This window comes from Sebastes fasciatus, chromosome 22 (genome assembly GCF_043250625.1).
Source record: "Sebastes fasciatus isolate fSebFas1 chromosome 22, fSebFas1.pri, whole genome shotgun sequence".
Classification (NCBI taxonomy): domain Eukaryota; kingdom Metazoa; phylum Chordata; class Actinopteri; order Perciformes; family Sebastidae; genus Sebastes; species Sebastes fasciatus.
This window is the reverse complement of record NC_133816.1, coordinates 16491433-16514016: the sequence shown is the minus strand read 5'-3', so window position 1 is coordinate 16514016 and position 22584 is coordinate 16491433. Positions and strand designations below refer to the sequence as shown.

General features: G+C 39.4%; 2 protein-coding genes across 2 annotated transcripts in view; one reads left to right on the top strand and one right to left on the bottom strand.

The window, feature by feature from the left end:
• The window catches only part of LOC141760961 (bolA-like protein 2), a 246952-nt gene that overhangs the window by 63881 nt on the left and 160487 nt on the right, over positions 1-22584 (bottom strand). The gene's annotated exons all lie outside the window — the stretch shown is intronic.
• adam19a (ADAM metallopeptidase domain 19a) overlaps positions 8109-22584 on the top strand; it is a 169445-nt gene continuing 154969 nt past the window's right edge. Inside the window, exon 1 of the mRNA XM_074624422.1 lies at positions 8109-8317. Coding sequence (XP_074480523.1) covers positions 8188-8317 — 130 coding nt within the window. The 5' untranslated portion in view covers positions 8109-8187. The remainder of the gene's footprint in view (positions 8318-22584) is intronic.

Genomic DNA, 22584 nt, shown 5'->3' with positions numbered 1-22584 from the left:
CCAGCTTGCTTCTAAATGAGCGTGAATGGACTTCCGTGGTAAACAGCTCGAGGACTCCCAGTGAAACAGATGCTTCTTATCTTGTGTCAAACAAACCGTCTCAGAGCAGTGGTGTCTGTAATGTTAGAGTATCCACAGACCTCATCTTCTTCCCCACCTCGTATAATGAAACTGGCTTTTTTTTTAGGAATATATATATATGCACATTCCTCTTATTAACAACTAAACAGCTGCACAACATTTTCCTTCAGGTGTCTTTTTGTATTGTTGTGGTTGTTTCTTTTTTGTTTCTGGGGATTACTATCTGCTTAATGAAGAGCTTCCAGCAGTCCGTTACAGTTTGTTCTTTCCAAGAGCACAGAAATCAGCAAAATGGACTTTAGCTTTCAAGTTTAAAAACTACTAAGAAAAGGGAGCATATAGGATACAAAAAACTTTAACTGCAATTCTTTGAAGATTGTAATTTTACTTCTTTTATTACATTCAGAGACAAAGCCTCCTGAGCTAGTGTAAAACAGTGAGAAACAATGCTTGTTTCATGTTTTAATTTGAGGAAGCCTATAGTCTCCTCATTATTTTTTCTTTTAACGATACACCAGCTTTTCCACCTCACCCAAGCAAAATACATTTTTGCAATATCTTTATTTATTTAAAAAAAATTTCAGCATTTCCGCTTACGTTTTTTTAATGTATTTTATGCACTTATTGTGACATTTTATGCGCGTCCACGCACTGGGATAGAAGACACGGCTTGTTGTGCTTATAAAACTGTGAATTTACTTGCACAAATATTACAGTACAAATATTACATTTGTTCCCTTGTCCTATAAAGTGTCTAGTAGTTGGCTACCGGTCAGACTGACCAACCAGCCAACCCTTCTGCTATAGCGGGAAATCTCTCCATTACTAGATGCTGTACATTTGGTTATCTCATTAGCTAAGCCGACATGTGCAAAACAGGGCATTGTTGCCTTTTTAACGAGCCTCACCAACTGTGCTGAAGAAAGAAATCTTTTCCACAAACTACTGAGATAAACTCACCAGTGTGAGGTGCACACCGTGTGATGACACGATGTTGTTCAGGCTTTGAATCCAACTTCCTGCACCCTGCTCTTTGTTCTGTGCATCTTTTCCCCCTCTAGCCTTCCTACTCTGAACTATAGTAATAAAAACGTTGTTACTTTCTGTGTGCAAAAAAAAAGCCCCACCTTAAAAAAGACATATTTGACAACTCAATAATGAAATCTACCATTTGATTTTTCCTTTTTTTTGAAGATATGTGACAACATCAACACAAAAAGCCATGAGCATAGCTTCATTTTTTCCCCCAAGAGCAACTAAAAACAACTTTGATTTTAACATTTCTTACCAATGTTGAGGCACAATGACAGGCTGCCAACTTGTAGAGCATTCAACAGTAAATATCACCGCGGAGGAGAAACTATTTAGCCACAAAAGGCCTTGCTCTGATCTTTCAAGCACCAGGATGCTCTCAAGTACATCCAGAACTGCAGGAGCAGGGGTTATTTTTAATCCTCTGACTCTCACCTCTGTGCCACCAGGTGAAGCAGATATGACACAAGTAGCACTGACTGCCTCCTTCCGCACATCCTTGATATTAACATTTGAAAAGCGGTGATGGGAAACTTCCTCATACACCACCAATTCCCCTGTGAGCGATCAATTAAATGAGCTCCATAATTATCTGCAGCCAGCCGCTGAAAACCACCAAGAAACACGAGTGTACAGAAAAGCACCTGAAGAGAGCAGAGATAATGAAACTGCTTTGAACAAATGAGGACCTCATGGCCTGTAGAACAAAGAGGTGACTAAGTGATTAGAGCATCTACTCTACTCGAGAGTACTTGAGCAAAACACTGGTCTTGGTTCAGCGTGACTCAGCTGCACTTCATTATCATCAGCGTTGATAAAGCAGCAAACTATTTGCTGTGTAAAGATAACGCCGTCGTTTTCCCTCTGAGAGTTCCCTCTCAGGTAAACACTGTTAGCTCTGTCAGCACCGTTGTTTGCACCGTTAGCACTGTTAGCACCGAGCCGCCGGCTCAGCCGTCGCCATGTTGAGAGCTGTGTGGAGGCGATAGAGAGCCGAAGTCACGCACCTTCCAGTGGACCCCATGGGACCATATTTTGGAAGAAATATGAACGGTAGTCAACGGAGAGAGATAAATATTTGTTTTGATCCCATCTGAATTGCTCCATGAATCACACAACGATGCCTATGTGTTTCCTACTGGGATGAACTCAAACCAGCAACGGGTCTTATCCTTTTTTCTCTTTCCGGCAAAGACCAGGAGTCGCTGGATAAAACACACACAGGTAAGATAACCTTACATCTCTGCGGTGACGCATATCGTACGAGATGAGAGATGTAGTTCACTCAGAGGTTTCACACAAAACTAAATGACACTACGACAAACCTACAACAAATTGTGACTTTCCGGATTTGCAAAATGATCTTTTAAATCGACAAACATCATATGTGTGATTCATGGCGCAATTCAAACGCTATCAAAAAAATATTTATCTCTCTCCGCTGACTATCGATCATACTTTTTCTGTAATAAGGTCCTATTGGGTCCACCGGAAGGGGCGTGACTTCAGCTCTCTATAGATGTGCTCTCAATCCCGCATTTAGCCCCTTTAAGTCATGCCCACTAAAACATTCACGCTAATCAAATTGTGACCCAAACACGTCCATTTAAAGTGCCCTGTGCAAGCTAAATAGCCTTTTCACCAATTCCAAGCATTGAAATTCTTCTTCAGTAATGCATTACATTAATTCCACTACTTTTGGCGCTCAACAGAAATGTAAATAATTACTTTTTCAAATTAAATAACGCAATTACAAATACAGAAATTTAAATGGCCTTGTTACTCGTTACTTTTATCTTGATCGTAGCGGACAAATGCAACGTATTCCCTGGATTTTTCACTATAAGTTATGATGTAACGTCCGTCAGTAGCATGGCGTCTCTCAGCGCTGCTCTGATCCACACCGCCCAGGTAAGGACGAGAGACACCGACATCACATACAGAGAGAGAGAGAGAGAGAGATCTAATGTTAGAGGTGAGAGGAGTAGCAGAGAAGCCTGATGATCTGCATTAGCCTATATAGGATGAATATCAATCTGCCCCGTTTAGCCTTGTACTCGCCCATTGCAATCTGCAACCTCACCGCCAGATGCCGCCAGATGTTACACACTGTTCCTTTAAAAGGCCAGGTAAATCTGATCTTCTAACCTCTCTGATGCCTTTGGTTGACACAGTGCTTTTCTCTCCTTGAGCAGCATGAAGAATGACGGATTTGAACGTGTCTAGGGGTCTAAGCTTTAGACATTTCAGTGTAACAAGTGGTGGCGACAATATCCCCCCAAACTGAGCTGAGCAACAACAAAAAAACAAGCTCCTTGTGCCACAGCTCAGCGAGCGGGCGTAATGTCCACTCCCCCACTGGCAGGATAAAGAGTCACTGAAGTGGTCGTATGGCAGAGGAGACACTTTCCAGATGAGGTGAAATAAATCCGCCTTATCCAGCACCCCCTCCTGCCAGCTAAGTCTAAATCCTCCCCTTAATTCCAAAGTCAAAGAGAGTGAGCATGACACCAGCACGCTGCTGTAGCGGGGGGATGGAGAGACAATGACTCTGGGCTTCATCCCGGCCTTGCCAGCATGCTCCGAGTGCTACACATCCACTCATTATGGAGTAAGCAGCTCGCCAGCACATGATCTGAGTCCCCTGGACGAAACAGATAGCTTTTCTCAACTAGACCGAGGCTGTGGATGTCATTTTGTGCTGGGCCAGATATGGCAGCAGAGCAGAGGGCAATGCAGCCAGTAAGCTGATGTGAGAGCTGAAGCTCTTCAGATTGTTTGATTTTGCACACAAGGCTGAGAGATGAGAAGGGGACAGAAGGGAGAAAAACACACCACTGAGAGGAAGGAAGATACAAATGGAGTTGCACAAAAATGTTTATATTCGGCATTGCCGCAGGCGTATAGAGCTCTGTGTTTGAATTAATATTGAATAGATCCTCTAACTCTGGTGGTAGGAGAAAACTGAGAGGTAGTCTGCATCACAGTACCCGAACCTTTCTACATGCTGTAGCTCATAAACAGCCCACAACATGTAAAAAATAGATGGGAAATGGTACTATGAGGCCAGATATCATCACAAAGCACCAAAGAAGGAATTAGTATGGAGCCCCCGAAGTCCTAATAATAATGATCTTTTATCAAATTATTGTCTTGTTTTGTCAACAAGTTGTTGGAATCATCTTGTTTGCTTCAGTAATCTTGTTTGCACAAGTTATTACTGTCGCAGTCACAGGTTGTCATTTCGGATTGTTGGTCGGTCAGATGGCAGGAGAGAGTACGAACGCATGAGAGCACTGTGCTGCTGAGAAGCTCTTTTTGTTAAGACTGTGATGGGATGATGATAACCCTGCATCCCTCAAGCATTCTGGTTTAGTTTTCTGTCAGCATCAATTTGTTGACTTAAATGAAATGAAACCAATGCAGAGCTCACGGTGTGGAGGAATGAGGAGCACGTCACGGAGAGCAAGTTAAGCTCGAAGAGGTTCAGAGGGAGGGTACTACAAAGCAAGATTAATGGGTTAAAGATGAAGTAGGCGAGATTGGAGCAAATATGATTTTCAAAAAGTTATTTTTATAAAATATATCGTGACTGTAGTACATGAAACAGGTAACCTGAAAGAAATCATGTTCCTCTGTGTCCTCTGGTGCTCCTAACGGCATCTGCAAGATTTCACATACCGGAGGAAAACAAGCAGTAAGAGCTGATCTGAGGTGCTGCCGTCTATGAGAGCCGGCTGTCAATCACTTGCGAACTCCGACCAAACGGTGAAACTAGGCAGCGCTGATCAAATATGAATCAATATTCTGTTACGTTAATGCCTATCTCTCTCCTCAAATGTTTTAAGAATCATCTTGTAGTGCACGGTTTAGCTGTAAAATGATAAAGTTTGTGGAATCTGGTGAAGGAACGCCAAGTTCGGGTCACATGACTGAAGCACAGTCAATAGGAACGCTCTCTCAATGAAATGACCTGTGATTGGTCAAAGTCTCCCGTCACGGGCTAGATTTTCTAAAACCTGAAAACAGAGCCATGAGGAGGTGCAGAAGTCTAGTTATCTCTCAGAACACTTGAATTACAATATGCTGAAAGGTTATTATGGAATTTTTGGCCAATGATGCCAAAAATATACTGCCTACTGCCACTTTAAGGCCTTTACACACCAGGGAAGAAACAACAACAATAAAACAACAGAATATTCATTGCCAACTTTTTGCATTGAAACCTTTCACACCAAGTCCGACACGTTATGTTCCAGTTCTGTGCATTCCACCGAAAATTAAAGTTTTCCACTGTCACACAATCATCGATTCATCGTTGTTGTTACTAGAACTGTAAATTACTCACGTATAGCTGGAGAGAAAAGTGGAACATTTAGCAGCTAAAGAGATATTTTTCTCAACAGTTAATCGACAAAGAGAGAGCTAAACGGAGAGTGATTATTGGACTTGGGTGGACAGAAACATGACTCCAGATAAATACTAATGTTGCTCTGTGTCTGATGGTTGTGGAAAAAATCTATTATAATACCAATAGTGTAGGAATAAGCTTTCATGTCCAGACAAGATTTAGAAAAAGTTATTCATGTCTTTATCTTCAGCAAGGTGAATTATTGTAATTTTCTTCCCAAATAGATCAATAGCAGCACATTCACAAAACTGCATTGTAAAAAAAAAAATCAATAAATCAAATGCTCTGACAAAAAAATAATCTGGTTTCTAAAAATGAATGAAATGATTGGACGAGCCACCTGTCTGTCTACCTGCCTACCTGAGCTCACTGTATGCTTAATTAAGCCAATTATTTCAAGCAATATTACTGTCATAAATGAAAACTAAATTAAATCTATTTAATTTAATTCAATTAAATCTAATTTAATTTAATTTAATCTATTTAATTTAGTTGCATTTTTAAGTAAAAGCCCTTTATATATATATATATATATAGTCCATGCTGCCTTATTTTATTTAATCATCAATTTCTTGTTTAATTGATCAATTATTTTGTTCATGCTGAAACATGAAACCAACATTTTTTTTTTTAATTAATTTAATAATAGTCTCCATTTATGCAGTTTTGCTATCATATGTAAATAAAACAAACAAGGAAACAACTTTAATCAAACCTTGTTTTCTCAAGCACCAAGTGCCCTCAGGTTAAACACAACAAGGATATTACCGGATGACAGTGGATTTTGACTTCAAAATAAAAGTCTGAAATTTTGTGAGAAAAAAACCCAAAACATTGTGGTCTACAAGTCAGAAAACATTTGTAAGTAGGCCCACACTACATTATATCTAGTGAGTATAGACCATTAAATATGTTAATATTGCAGCTGATGGTATTAAAGTGGCCCTAGTTTCTGTGTCTGAGGACCTGCAGCTGTGGCAACAGCAGCAATCAGCAGCAGGCGGGACAGCTGCAGGTTATCAGGCTGATTAGCTGGCTGATAAATAGGCCAGGAAACAGGTGTTTACTTGCTTTGGCTTTGCGGCGAGGTTACAGGAATACACACTGAAAGGATGGAGAGAACAAGCTGACTGTGTTCAGCTTACTGTAGCGTTCTGTGTACACAAAAGATGTTGACTGTGTTCCCAAATAAAGCGAATCTGTGTTTACTATCCAGCCTTGAACCTACAGTTTATCCTTTCTGAGGTGGAGCTTTTCCAGTCAAGGAAAAACGTAGTATAGGTTCTATATAGTATAAGAACATATAGTGGAAAATAAGACATTTTGACCTGCATGCCTTTCTAGTATTGTACACCTCAGATTTTGCTGAAAGAGAAAAAGGAAAGTCTATAAACTTGGCAGAAGAAATGTAAGGTCGCAACTTACATTTAAAATAATCTTTTGGTTATGTTTTATAATCTGCCACACAGAACTGAGCTTTTGACTTCTCATGTATTGAGTCACATCTCAACCACATCTTAAAGACTGCATTTAAATATCCAGATGCTTAATGGAGTCCTTGACCTATGTTTTCAAGTTATTATTATGGGAAATATGGTTCATTTGTGAGTTCAGGTGGAAAGATAGATAGATAGATAGACACCTTAAACATCAAATGTAATGTAATGTGTCCTTTATTGTCAAAGCTTTGTTTCTTTTTTTAATCATATTTGCTCCAATTCTCCCAACTGCTGCTTTAAAACCTGCACAACTGGTGTTGACTCCACCATCTTCTGCATGATAGATAATTCATACAACACCTTCTCACACAAAAAGTACCTCAATCATATATCTTATACTGTATATACTGTATATGTTCTTAATGTATATGTTCTTAATATGCCTTGTACAAAGTATTTCTTATATATGTACATTCATACTTCCTGATATGTATATGTTCTTAGTATGCCCTTGTACAAAATATTTCCTTTTATAATTGTAATATAACTTAAAGTTTTTGTAATTATAATTGTAATATAACTAATTATAATTTTAATATAACTTAAAGTATTTGTAATTGTAATATAACTAATTGTAATTGTAATATAACTAATTGTAATTGTAATATAACGTAAATGTAATTGTAATATAATGTAATTGTAATTGTAATATAACTAATTGTAATTGTAATATAACTTAAAGTATTTCCTTTTATAATTGTAATATAACTTATTATTTTAATGGAGCTCCCCAGCAAAAAGCATTTCACACGATTGTACCTGTATAACCGGCGTGACAATAAACATCTTGAATCTTGAATCTTGAATATGTATACAGTATATATATTTATATATGAATAGATATTATTTAATTTTATTGTTTTTAATTTTTTGTTTTTACAGTTTCTTTGTACCGAGAATGTTATTATTGGGGGGACGTTTGTGATTGTTTGTTCTGTTGTTTCAAAATGAACAAAAAAAACAATAAATATATATATTTAAATATAAATATTTGTGTCACTTGTTATGCTCACCATGGTTTTATTGTGAAGGTCAAGACCGGAAGCTCTGTCTCCTCCTCTCCCGCCATTGACGCTCTGAGTGTCTCCGTGGAGTCAGAGAGAGTAGCACTGAGAGAGGAGAAGAAGGGAGGACGGTCGGGCGGTCTCTGAGAGGGTCACAGGGATGTACAGTAAACACAGGCAGAAAAATGCCCAAATATCACCGGCAAAATGTGGACGTTTGCTCGTTTTTCTTTCTTTTCTGTTGCTGAGCGGCACACTGGACAGAGCCAGCGGAAACACCGGAGAACAAGGTAATAAAAACTTTACTTTTACCGTTATATAAAAACTCAAGGCTGCTCACGCCAAACTCCATGTAAAAAACAGCCAATTTAACGCCACGTTGCTTATCTGGGCAAAAATCACAACACACACTATTAGATATTATTCTGAATAGCATGTATTCATTCTTCATATTACTAATAAGCTGCATCTAAAAACACTAACACATTAACCACTGAATAACACTGTGATACTACTTTTATCACTATTTAGCACCCTTGTTTTAACGCTCCCACAACACTGCCTCACTGGTATAGGTGGTGCGGTCCAGAGGGGTTAAAAAGAGGTTTAATTAAAAAAGTTGACATTATTGAGTTGTGATTTTAATTCCGAATTTAACAGAAGATGTTAGTTGTTGTAAAAACAAAGTGCAATGTGTTTTATGATATGCTTATATTTCACTGTGTGCAATTGAACTTTAAATTGGCAGAATTTGCAAAGGGGTTTCGGTTTCTCTTAATCCATTTTTTCCCCAAGATTTATGATAGAATTTTCCTGAATAGCATGGATTAATTCTCCATATTACTATAATCTGCATCTAAAACATCAAACACATTAACCACTGGATAACACTGTGATACTACTTTTATCACCCTTTAGCACCTTGGTTAACACTCCCAAAACCACTGCCTCACTGGTATAGGTGGTGTGGTCCAGAGGGGTTAAAAAGAAGTTTAATTAAAAAAGTTGACATTATTGAGTTGTGATTTTAATGCCGAATTTATCAGAAGATGTTAGTTGTTGTAAAAACAAAGTGCAATGTGTTTTATGATATGCTTATATTTCACTGTATGCAATTGAACATTAAATTGGCTGAATTTGCAAAGGGGTTTCGGTTCTCTTAATCCACTTTTTCCAAGATTTATTATAGATCTTTTCTGAATAGTATGGATTCATTCTCCATATTGCTATAGGCTGCATTTAAAAACACCAACACATTAACCACTGTGATACCCTTTAGCACCCTGGTTAACATTACTCCCACAACACTTGCCTCACTGGTATAGGTGGTGTGCTCTTTGGGGGAAATGAGGTTAAATTTAAAAAGTTGACATTGTTGAGTTGTGATTTTAAAGCCGAATTTAACAGAAGATGTTAGGTGTTCTAAAAACAAAGTGCAATATGTTTTATAATATGCTTATATTTCACTGTGTGCAATTGAACATTAAATTGGTAGAATTTGCAAAGGGGTTTTGGGTCCATTTTTTCCAAGATTTATTATAGAAGTTTGCACAGTATTTTATAACAACAAAATGGTATTTAGAGTTAAGGACTGAATTGTCTGTATTATAATCAAATGTTCACAGTAGTTTTTTTTTCCAGCCAAACTACAGACCCTGTGTCCTCTTTGTCCATAAAAGGCAGCAGTTTAGAGAATACAGCAGACCGGTACAGTAGAGGAGTATAGTCCACATTTCACTCAGTTATTTGTGGACTTCATGGGGGAAAACCCACCACCATGTAAATTCCTGGTTCCTCTGTCTTGACTGCTCGGAGGTCAGCACTGAAACAACATGAAACTCTAAAAGTTAAATGTATTGTGGTATTATGTTGAATGTATTCAGCATCTTCCCATCCTCAGCCAGACAGATAAGATAGTTGGCTCACCCTGTGCAGTCATGTGGACTGAGGAAAACACTATCCCCCATTCAAGAAAGATGTTCCAAGTTAATGTGTGTGTCACAGACAATGTTTTCAGTGCAGGAACACAAATGTAGTGTTGTATAAAACATCCTATAGCATGAACATGTCGTAGCCTGTCAGATTCGGTCTACATGCAACACTATACAGCCCTGTAGTTTGTGATGCTTTCACACTGCTGGTGCTTTTTGTCCACACACTTTAAGTACTGTAGAGAATTGCAGTGAGATTTGATCCTTTTATGCTGTCAATTTATTGATTTAATAATTAGAGACAATGGAGTGCTGCAGGAATGAGTCTTAAAACCTGGAAATGAGTTGGCATTTCAGCACTTCCGGTTCCCTTGTCTGGAAGTCAATGGTTTTTTTTTAATGGGTTTTTAGTTAGATGCCTGAAATAAGGTCTGTGGTTAAATTGGAGCAAATATGATTAAAAAAAAAAGTTACTTTTATAAAACTCGGTGTCCTCCGGTGCTCCTAACGGCATCTGCAAGATTTCACTTACCGGAGGAAAACAAGCAGTAAGAACTGATCTGAGGTCTGCTGTCCAGCTGCCGTCTATGAGAGCCGGCTGTCAATCACTCGCGAACTCCGACCAAACGGTCAAACTAGGCAGCGCTGATCAAATATGAATCAATATTATGTTACGTTAATGCCTATTTCTCCCCTCAAATGTTTTCAGAATTACCTCGTAGAGCACGGTTTAGCTTCATAATGAGAAAGGAACGCCAAGTTCTGGTCACATGACCGTAGCACAGCCAATCGGAACACTCTCTCAATGAAGTGACCTGTGATTGGTCAAAGTCTCCCGTCGGTCTACAGGCTGATCGAGGAAACCCAGAAAGTCGCAGAAGGTCTAATTGTTTTAGGTTAGGTTACAACCTGTTCACACATTGGAAATAAAAAGACGATTAAAAAAACATTTATACGTGTAAAAACGTACATACAGTTCCTTTTAATGTTTTGTTCTACGTTATAAGATATGTCAATAAATACCCCACTAGTGGATTATGAAGCTTTTACGTGTCTCAAAAAAGGTGGTTTCTAACAAGTGGCTAAATGAGACTAATAAACGTCATCACGCCGCGTCGTTTGCCTTTACTGCCTCGTCGTGTTTACTCACGCTCATGTGTAGTTTGTTTATAGCCTAACGTTGGCTTTTTACTTCTGGCATTCACACACACACTTCAAAAATCATAAAAGAGGTTCATTTTTGGTGATTATCTTGCTGAACAAAACATGTAAATCCACAGAGATTATTTTCTGCAATAATCCAAAACCCAATGGACAATCCCTATTGGCTTGTTGTCGAGGGAACCAGGGAGATGCTATAACTTCCTGTTTGTCTTACAACAATAAGGCATCCCTGGAGCACTCCATACAGCCAAAGCAGTATACAAGGTGACAATTTTCTACATGACCTGTTTTCAGTTTAATGGAACCAGTTCCTATAAGGCCACCCCACATGAATGTCAAAGGTCAGAGGTCAGCTCCAGAGCTGTGTGTGTGTGGGCGGCTGAACTATGGCTCTATACGTGGAGCTACCACCACCTCCCAAACACTGAATAGATGTTGTCTTTATATAGTTTGCTTTCCTCTAGTACTGAAACAATGAGTTGATCCAATCTTTTCTCTGTTATATATCATAGAACATTTTTCTGTTTGGGACAGTTGATTAGACAAAACAAGACATTTGAAGATGTTGCCTTGGGAAATCATGCTGGGCATTTCCTACTATTTTCTGATATATCACAGATTAAATGATTCATTTAAAAAAAAAAAAAACATGAATGAATAATGATAATTGTTGGCTGCAGCTTCTCCTGCAGTCCAATCCTATTAGTTTCTACATAAAAACGTATCTGATATTTTTGGGAATGATCTCTTAGATGTTATTAGTAAACTGTTCACTTAGTATATTTGATCACGTTTTAGTAAGAAGCTTCTGTTTTATTTAGCTGTCGATGCAAACTCAACTCTTCCTCCTTGTTAAATGGTTTCTTGATTAAAACAAGAGTTAGGGGTCAATGCCTAACCTCCAGCATCTCTCTAGGGTAACCATGTAGACACAACCTGCTACTGAGGCTGTTTTTTGGCTTCCTTCTTTCATTGATCCGTCATGTGATCAATAAATCATCATAGATACCAAACATCTCATTAGGTCTGTCAAAGTTAAAGCGATAATAAAGCTAATTTCTTTAACACATTAACGAGTGAAGCTACTGGCATCATATGAAACCAGAAAACCTAAAGAATCCATTGATTTCATCATGTCATACTAGCTTGTCGTGAAGGAGGCTAAATAACGCTCCAAACTTACGTTAAATGTTGGCGAGGAAAAACTGGCATGGCCATTTTCAAAGGGGTCCCTTGACCTCTGATCTCAAGATATGTGAATGAAAATGGATTCTATGGGTACCCACGAGTCTCCCCTTTACAGACATGCCCACTTTATGATAATCACATGCAGTTTGGGGCAAGTCATAGTCAAGTCATCACACTGACACACTGACAGCTGTTGTTGCCTGTTGGGCTGCAGTTTGCCATATTTTTGATGCTAAATGCAGCACCTGTGAGGATTTCTGGACAATATTTGTCATTGTTTTGTGTAGTTAATTGATTTCCAATAATAAATATATACATACATTTGCATAAAGCAGCATATTTGCCCACTCCCATGTTGATAAGAGTATTAAATATTTGACAAATCTTCCTTTTAAGGTACATTTTGAACAGATAAATTGCGATTAAATTTGAATCGATTGACAGCCCTAATCTCAATGCACCTCACTGTCTGTGAGTAATACAATGTTATACCTGTTGTCCCGATACATCCCGTATAATGTACATCTCACTTCTGTTCTTCCTTCCGATCGTTGCTAAGTTACCGTCAGTGATGCTAAGCACTTCCTGCTCAGATGTTTCACATTAAAAGCCTAACTGGTAACTTAACCTTGATCTTATATGAGTGATCAAAAACCAACAAGAAGTAGAAGATTGGAAATAATTGTTGAATGAGAACAGTATTTGTGATATAACAAAGTGTTCTCAGCAGAGTGGTGAACATGACATGACTCTGTTGTACTGATGGACTTTATTATACTGAATCTACCACAACCAGCCTCATTTTTCATGCTTGTCACGCTACGGTATTGTATCAAATATTTCAATACTGGCTTATATTTGAGAATATGTACTGCAAGATATTTCATTTATTAAAGTTGTCAGTAACACTACATTTTTCAACTCAATTATTAGTGTTTTCCGAGTCTTTACTAAAGAGTTGTTTGAGCACAGATACTGATTAGTAAGCAGTTAAAATGTCTTTATTTAATATATAATACCACATGTCCCCTACTTGTTTGTGAACTGGCAGCAGGTCCACCAGAAGAGGACTGTGCCACGTCTCCGTCTCGTCTCCCCAGCCAGTCTGTCCTCCTCCTCCCTTTATGTTTCACCATATTGTTTCATTTTTTTGTCGATCCATTACTTTGTATCAGCGTTTTTTTTTTTTCTGCAGCATGGTGTCGAACCAGTAATGCACCAGTTAATTGGCTGCAGATCATAACTGGCCAAAAACCACTCTAAATAGAACAGTGATAATTAGCTGTTCCTCTGCTCCAACCGCCTGCTTGAAAATCCCCCCTCCGAAAAAAACAATACATCAGGAAAGTGGTGATTGTGTGCTATTAAAGCCGGGGGCTAATTTGCAGCAGTCAGCAGAAGCACAGTCATCAACCATCACGCCATCCATCTGCCATCAACATTTCATTTCTGAACGCAGCCTCTGTTCATCTAAAGACGAGACGATAAACTGTCACACAGAAAATCATTTTTATATTTATATCTCACATAAACAAATGTTTTTGTTTTCATATTTTTATTTAAAGCTGAAGTAGGCGAGATTGGAGCAAATATGATTTAAAAAAAGTTATTTTTATAAAACGGTCGCTATATTGTGTAGTAGTACATGAAACAGGTAACCTGAAAAAAATCATGTGCCTATGCGTCCTCCGGTGCTCCTAACGGCATCTGCAAGATTTCACTTACCGGAGGAAAACAAGCAGTAAGAGCTGATCTGAGACGGTCCGCTGTCCAGCTGCCGTCTATGTGAGCCGGCTGTCAATCACCCGCGAACTCCGACCAAACGGTCAAACTAGGCACCGCTGATCAAATATGAATCAATATTCTGTTACGTTAACGCCTATTTCTCGCCTCAAATGTTTTCAGAATCATCTGGTAGTGCACGGTTTAGCGGTAAAATGAGAAAGTTTGTGACTCCGCTGCCATTGTGAAATCTGGTGAAGGAACGCCAACTCCCGGTCACATGACCGGAGCACAGCCAATAGGAACGCTCTCTCTCTCTGAAATGACCTGTGATTGGTCAAAGTCTCCCGTCATGGGCTAGATTTTCTAAAACCTGAAAACAGAGCCAGGAGGAGGTGCAGAAGTCTAGTTTTCTCTCAGAACACTTGAATTACAATATGTTGAAAGGTTATTATGGAAGTTTTGCCCAATAATGCGAAAAATATACTGCCTACTGCCACTTTAATGAATTGTAAAGTAATGTGAATAAAAGATAAATATAAAAGATAAACTTCTCTATAATCATTTAATGGTGTGAATGTTTCCAATCTACTTCAAGTATATCTTTTGCTTTTCTGTACTGCCAGGACCGGCAGTAAGCCGATCCTGGAGATCTGTGTGACCCTCCTCACAGAAACTGAGCCAGTAAAAATTCCAACGTCTCAGTTTCTTTTGTCAATACGCCGCTTCTTTGTGCATGTTGTGTTTTGGTCAAGCTGACTACTTAGCCTCGCCCACAAATGTAAGCGGCTGGCTGACGCATTCTCTTGAAATGTTTTACACCAGTGTTTCTTTGCCTCGGGATAAATACAGCGCATCTCTGTGGGCAGCATGTTTTACATTAACAGATCTCACTTTCAGTGTGTATTTTGGCCCAGTTGGACAAACGTGTGGGTGGAGTTTGCATTGTAGACATGTTTCCAGTTAAGTTCATTTCCAGTGGCATTCTCAATCAGTCACGGATGCAACTGAAAGGATTTTAGACTTCTGCAAAATCCATCCTGGATTTACACCGTGAAACATTTAGATCAGGTGACTCATTAATGGTTCTGCGTGACGGTTCTGACATCAGTACAGATTGTTTTCCCCCCGGAGAAGGCGTGGTGATGACAGCCTACTCTGGATGACGTATTGCCGGTCTGATGTATGGAAGTTGATTAGTGACGCATGAAACAAAAAAAAGCTTGACTTCCGAGTATAAAATTACCCGGATCTTTCGGCGATCTCCCGCAGTCATTTGGCCCATAGAGCAGGCACTGTAGCGTTTTCTTTAACTCTGCCTCCCAGCCTTCGCTCCACCCTCGGTCTGGGTCTCATTCACATGAACGGAGGAAGGGAAATAACTCTGGATTCGGCTATTAGTGGATTTTACAACTTTTAGGACCTAACGATTTAAATAAGGGCTATTCAAGTGTTCGTACTGGGAAGTGAGCTTTACCTCGAAAAAATTATCCTTTGAGTTACAGACGTCTCTTTCCCCATGTAAGTCAATGGCATCACGTAACAGACCTGGAAGTTGTAGTAGCACCACCGTCTGGCTCTCTTCCTGGGGGGCTTGGTTCTTACCCTGCAGCTCAAAGGATTGTTGCGTCACTCCATGCTGCTTCCTGTTCTCAACATGCTCTTCACCCTTCCCTTTTTTGGTTGCTCTCCTTGTCAGTTTTCTCACACTCTCTCAATCGCAGACATGTCATCAAGAGGTTAAAAAAAAAGCCCTCCAAACTCCTAATGCACTTTTGCTCCGCCGGGATTCAAACAAACTCCGTGCTCAGCGGTTTTCTCGACAATATCTCGCCTGCAACACGGCCCATTTAACCAGGCGCTGAGCGCAGCCTGCCCAGGGCCTGCGCTCCACATGCTTTTGCAATGCAAAGCCTGTTGCTGTGAGCCCAGAGGAATCTGTATGGAATGATCTGAGAGCTCTTGAAAGCGTGGGCTGTTATTTCCAGGTGGGGGGAGGAAGCAGGGATCGGCTACGCAGTCGGCAGAACTATTGTGGCACGACCTCCAAACAGGCAAACTTTCATTAGAGACACGTTCCCTGGCAATGCCCAGCTCACCTTTTCACACCACCCTCATTTTTCCATCTGCAAACACCCGGCCGGCGTGTCGGCGAGGTTGAACCCTTGACGAATATTTTGTTTGAAATCTAACAAGATTGCGTGCCTGTTATTCATAACACCCACAGAAATACTGTGCGAGGTCCTCTGCGGTCTGCTGTGTGGGCTTCTTTTAGTCATTATCCATTTTCTAAGTGTTATGTTTATGCTCTGTGGGTCTACGGTGTGTAGGTGAGGGCCTGCCAGAGAGCGCTCTGTTTCTGAGAGCTTCCGGTTCCAGTCTAATGCTATCAGTCTCCATGCCAGGCTGGAGTGTAATGTAGTTCTACAACAACAACAGTTCTTTTATGATGAACTGAGAAAAGAGATAACGGCGCTGCCTCCTTTCTGAGAGCAAGTGTCAGATGCTATTTCAGTTTTCTACATAACTTAAAGGAGTACCGTTTAGCTTTATATCTCTATTTCTCTAAATGTTTGTGCAATGAAATATCACATATATTCTCAAACACTTCTTTTCTGTAGTTTGTAAAGAGTAATCTCCATAAACAGATTCTGCATTCATATGTAGAATCTCTGGACAAGATTTTGGTCCCGGAAGCGTTCTTGTTTCCGTTTGTAGTTTCAAGTGGACCGATCACGTTGGAGCAGGCTTTGGTTGAATGCAGGTAAAAAGTCCGTGTGGAGAGCAAAAGAGGCAGAACGCATTGGCCGTAATGCGATATGGGAACCCACCGGCTATCGCCTGATGGGGATTTATCTTTTTTTGGTTTAAAATTAGCTTGTAAACTGGCTACTTGTGTGAATCTGCAAAGTAACTAAGGTTATTCAATTTATTAAACTTAGGTGTGTAAGAGAGGGAAAAAGCGGTATCAGATTGGTATCAGTATCGGCAGATACTCAAGGCTGCGGTATCGGTATCGGACATTAAAAAGTGGTATCGAGCCATCTCTACTTGTGAAACAGTCCTGTCGTAGACGTCTTCTCTCAACTCCAGTTTCGCGTCTCAAGTTGCTAATCGGACTGTAAACAATGAGCAGCGCACGGAAGAGGAAGTCTTGGCCAGATATCCGCTGGCTACACCAGAACCCCATAGCTCCTTGCCCCCCAGAGGCTTAACCGTCGTCAGACCAGAAGCAGATGGGTTCAGAGATTGTTTAAAGAGTAATTTGACACTAATGAGTGACTAAACTATATGGTGAGAGCCATGCGGAGGCAATAGAAAAGCTCCCCATCTCACATTGAGCACCTTTAACGTCACTAAAGTCCATCCCATCCATCCCTGAATACTTCTGATTCATGACCTTTTATTTGATAAACTGTTGCTTTAAAAATAGAGGAGACTGTTGGCTCACAGAATCAATCAGGGTACATTCTCTCTGAAGCTTAAATGTTGTGGAGGTGTTCCCTCCCTCACGCAGACATGAATGGATTGATTATATCTCCCGCCTGAAGGAAGAGCGCCATGGATGAGACACACACAACATCACTGTACTGTGGCTCAGCTCAGAGGAATGCTGTTTGCATCCAAGCCTGTGTCGTCACACGAGTGACTCACTAATCCATGAGTGCTGGCACGCTCGTCCTCCTGCGTAAGAGATAGACAGTTGGCAGGTGTACTTTGGTAGAAAATAGTTCTCAATGAAACAGCACAGTGATATGTGTGTGGACATGTTATTGAGTTTTCCCAAACACAATTATGAACCAAATGTCATTGAGCCTCATTGAACGTGGATGAGTAGACATTTCAAAAAGGGCTGCAAGTAACCATCATTATTATTAATTAACCTCTTCAAAATAGTGAAAAATGACGATCACATTTCCTCCATAACCAAAGATGATATTTTGAAACATCAAACTGTTGGCAGAATACCCGTATTCGCTAGGCCGACTATGTCTATTAATCTCTTTATCAAACCTTTAATCTCTGACGATGGTTAAAATGACAAACATCACCCGCAGCAGATTATGTCAGCCTTAGCTAATTGACGTTAATTCCGTAACAGCTAAAATGAAACTCGTGGTTGTTTTGTGGTTAATATGCTCTCTACAAGAAAGTGTGCACTTGTGAGAGAAAAGAGACATCGGTTAGTACCACCACTCTGAAGGTCAATTCATGGTTTCTGCATCTGTGAGACTTTCTTATGGAAGACGGAACCTGCCAAAATAAAAAAAAATCAATCAATCAATAAATAAATGACCTGATAAATAAATAATTAAAATGTTAAATGTTCCAAAAATGATATCAAAAATATATGTAGCCATTAATTAATTGATAAAATTTGACATAAATTGATGTTTTGATTTTAATTTGCTTCTTTATTTATTATCTTTGTATTAATTCCCTTATTTATTTACTCTTCTGTTTAATTTTTCTTTCATTTATTTATGTATTTATTTTTATTATTTCTAAATGTATTAATTTATTTTTTATTTATCTATTTTTGCATTTTGTTTTTTTATATAATTATGAAATAAGTTTGGGGAAATTTATGTCACATTTTTATCAATTAATTAATGGCTACATTTATTTTTAATATTATTTTTGCTACATTTACTACATATTTATTTATTTATTTATTGAGTCATTTATTTATTCATTGATTTATTTTTTTATTTTGGCAGGTACCTTCCTCCATACTCTCTCATGTTGTTCAGCTAAATACAGCAAACAAGTGTCAGGAGGTCGCCATCAGGAGCCCCTTTTACACACGAATTCTGCAATAGTGCTGTAAAGAAGACCCTCCATAACGCCGCCTCAGTGTGTGATTTTTAGATAGTATGCTGGCATTGCGGAAGAAAAAGAGTGTCTAGTGTGTGTGTGTGTGTGCCGGCTGTCCCTTTTACACAGATGTGGATTCAGCTTTGTTACTACCTCCGCCGCCGGTTATTACCAAAAGGCTTTGAAACATTTTCCCATGTTAAAAGTTTACAACATCAAAACCCCACTGACCCTGAAAATCCTTTTGTTGTTTCCCTCCTTGACATGAAATTAAAGTGAAAACATACAACCAAGAGAAACGCAATTTCTCCCAACACGGGGAAACTGCTCGTCTAAAGTAGAGCACGTCTGAATGACTGCCGTGTCAAAGCTCTCGGTGATAAAGACGAGCAAAACCCACACTTATTTATATGTAAATGTTACAGTTTTTCAGGAATTGCAGGAATAATTTGCAGCGTATCATTGGATCTGGTTATTATTCTGTCTCGCGAACACTTTCTAAAGGCGGCTCTCATTCTGCCAGGTGTGAGGGAAGGTGAATGCTCCAATCAGTGCAGATAGGGAACCACTTTCCTCTCGCAGCACTCGTACTGATCCGTCCCACCACTTCAAGTTCTGTTGGAAAAACTAGGAAGGAAGGAAGGGAGAGAAAGGGAAGGAAACTCCACCACTGAGCACCTCATTAAAACCGGGACGAGCTCAGGAATACTTGAACCGAGAGAGAGAGAGTGATACAGAGCGATGTGAAGAGTGTGAGGTCTGTGGGGATTTAGGATATAGGAAATATAAGAGTAAGCTGTTATAGGGGGGATTGGGCTGCTCCTACTTATGTGGAGAGCAGTAGTTCATCACTAGTTCATGTGCTTTTTAAACCTAGGGTCCTTTGAATCGGGGCAGATCAGCTTTGAAGTTGCTGCTTTCACACATTAAAGGTCCTGCTCTGTTTTAAACTCTTGTTCTGTTGTCCCTTTGCATTCTGCAAAGGTGCACATCCAGTGCCAGCCCCCCCATTGCAAATGATCAGCATTGTAGTAAAGAATCTGTGGGTTTACCTCGTTTTATGTTGCCCGTAGTACAGTGTTGAAGGGCAATAGCAGCGAGAGTGTAACAGTCTGTAACACATCAATGGTTTCAGACTGAGCCCGGTGACCTTGAGACCTAAATGTGTCTGATAAATATGTTTGATGCGCGCTCATGTTCTGCCAGTAGTAGTAGAACATTGTAGAATATTGCTACAGATCCTCGTTCGTCATGCAAAGGAGTCATTACCTGCTTGAAACTCAACAAAGCTTCAAGGACGGACCCACCATAGTGCCACACCTGTGCCACCTTTAACTGATTCAGCTGTCACGAGGAACGATACAGTTCAGTTCATCTTTATTGTCCCTCGAGGGTGAAATTTGGTTTATATAAGAGGGCAAATATGCAAACACAGCATACAAGAGGACATCGGACATTAATCACAACAGTTACAGCAAACAACCAAGTACAAAAAAAAAGATGTTTGTCCGTAAAAAGGGTCAAATCGTTCCTTCCCAAAGCAATAACTCTCTACAACACCTCACCTCTGTCTAACAGAGACCTCTCAAAACTCTCATCTTCATAGTTTATGTCTCAACCATACTCCACTGTGTTGCTCCTTCAGTTACCTAGCACATGGTGAATTTGCACGTCTTTATACTCCCACAAAATAAATAAATCACGATACAGGCTAGGCCTATATTTATTTATGTTTTCTCTATAATTTCATTTAAAACTGTTATGCTCATTTTGCACTCAAATTCTTAAAAATTAGAAAATACTTTTCATTTGTCCAGTATTTAAAGCAACAGTAGGCAGTATATTTTTGGCATTATTGGGCAAAACATTCTATAATAACCTTTTAGCATATTGTAATTCAAGTGTTCTGAGAGAAAACTAAACTTCTGCACCTCCTCATGGCTCATTTCAGAGAGCGTTCCTATTGGCTGTTCTATCAACGGAGGCAGCTGTCAATCACTCGCAAACTCCAATCAAACGGTGAAATTAGGCGGCGCTGATCAAATATGAATCAATATTCTGTTTCTGTAATGCCTATTTCTCTCCTCAAATGTTTTCCGAAACATCTTGTAGTGTACTGTTTAGCTGTAAAATGAGAAAGTTTGCTCTGGCTGGTGGGCGGTGCTTGGTATTTCCTCAACTGATCTCAACATGACTGCTGGGTAACAAACTTTCTCATTTCCTTCCTCCTCAGTAAAAGCACAGCTCCCTATTTCACTGAAATTGCCTCAAACCTCTTGTACATTTGTAATTTACATTGTTTAATACCGCAGACATAAAGTGAACAACATACAGTATAGACTTTATCATGCATTTTTTATGATTAAATCTCAGACAGAGACAGAGTGCAGCTTTAACCAGCAAAGTGAATGTGAGTGCCTTGCTCTTTGGAATAGTTAAACAGTCATTTTGCTTATAAATGAGAACGGTGCCTTTGGGGAAACAGCCACAACCTGACGGCACCGCAGCATATTCTGGAAGCATTATTTATACATGTTGATAGCATAAGTGTATAAGTATGGAGGGAAGTATTGATTTGTGTGGTGCTTTTACAGTTTTGATGTGGGCTGCAGTGATGTAATGGAATCTTAAGAACAATAGAAATGCTTGCCAAAATAATGAAACTAAAAGACGTAAAAGAGCTGCCATGTGCAAGGTTGATAATGATGAGTGCTTACGCTTTAGTCAAAGGCAGTGCAGAATATAAATTCTTAAGCAGTTCTAACCTGGATTTAAAGGTTGTCAAAGTTGGGACAGGTCTTATCTATTATGTAGGTTTGTTCCAGCTCGGTGGTGCAGAGTCACTAAATGCTGCTTCTCCATGTTGTGGAGTGGTTTGGACTCAAGGAGCAGTTTGCAGATGGCTACCTGGTGACCTGAGAGGTCAGCAGGGGTATATGGTAGCATTGATAGATTTATAGACAAGCAGTAATTTAAACTGTATTCTATCTAGAGTTGTTCCAATACTGATACCAGTATCGCAAAATGCCTCTGATACAGCTTAGAATGCTGGATCAAGTATCGGTGAGTACACAAGTCTATGCACTGATCCGATATCACGTTATCATATAATTTATCAGCTCATTTATGCTACATAGGAACAACAACAACAAGTGTCACTCACAACCTGATTCGTACATCCCGCCCGATCGGTACTGCACATGTGCAACTCTCAACGGAGATGAGAAAAAAGCGAGATGACTAGTTGTAGCCCTAGATTGTAGTCGACAGAGTATGGTAGATTTGAGTGTCGTCTGCATAGTTATGATAGTGTGATAGTGTTTTTTTTTTTTTTGGGGTCTTATTTCTCCCAGTGGAAGCATCTAACTTCCACTTCCGAACTACATCCAGTTTTCAAAATAAGGTGTTAACAAAATGAACTGTATGTACAAAATACATATATGGAAATATGATTGATTGGATTATATTCACCAGTAGTTTAAAGCATTACATGTCCCTTATAAATTAAAAGAAAATACCGTTAATTTGAGAGGGAAATGTATTAATAAGTAATGCCTGACAATGACTGATATATTTGACTTCAGGATATCTCTGACTACATACATGCTGAAAATCAAACATTTGTAATGTAATAATTTAGATATTTTCCAAAGTAAAAGTCCCTAGATGTGTATGATTCAACTTTTTCCCATGGTCTAGTGTTAAAAAAGTTAACAAAAATCGCAATAAATCAT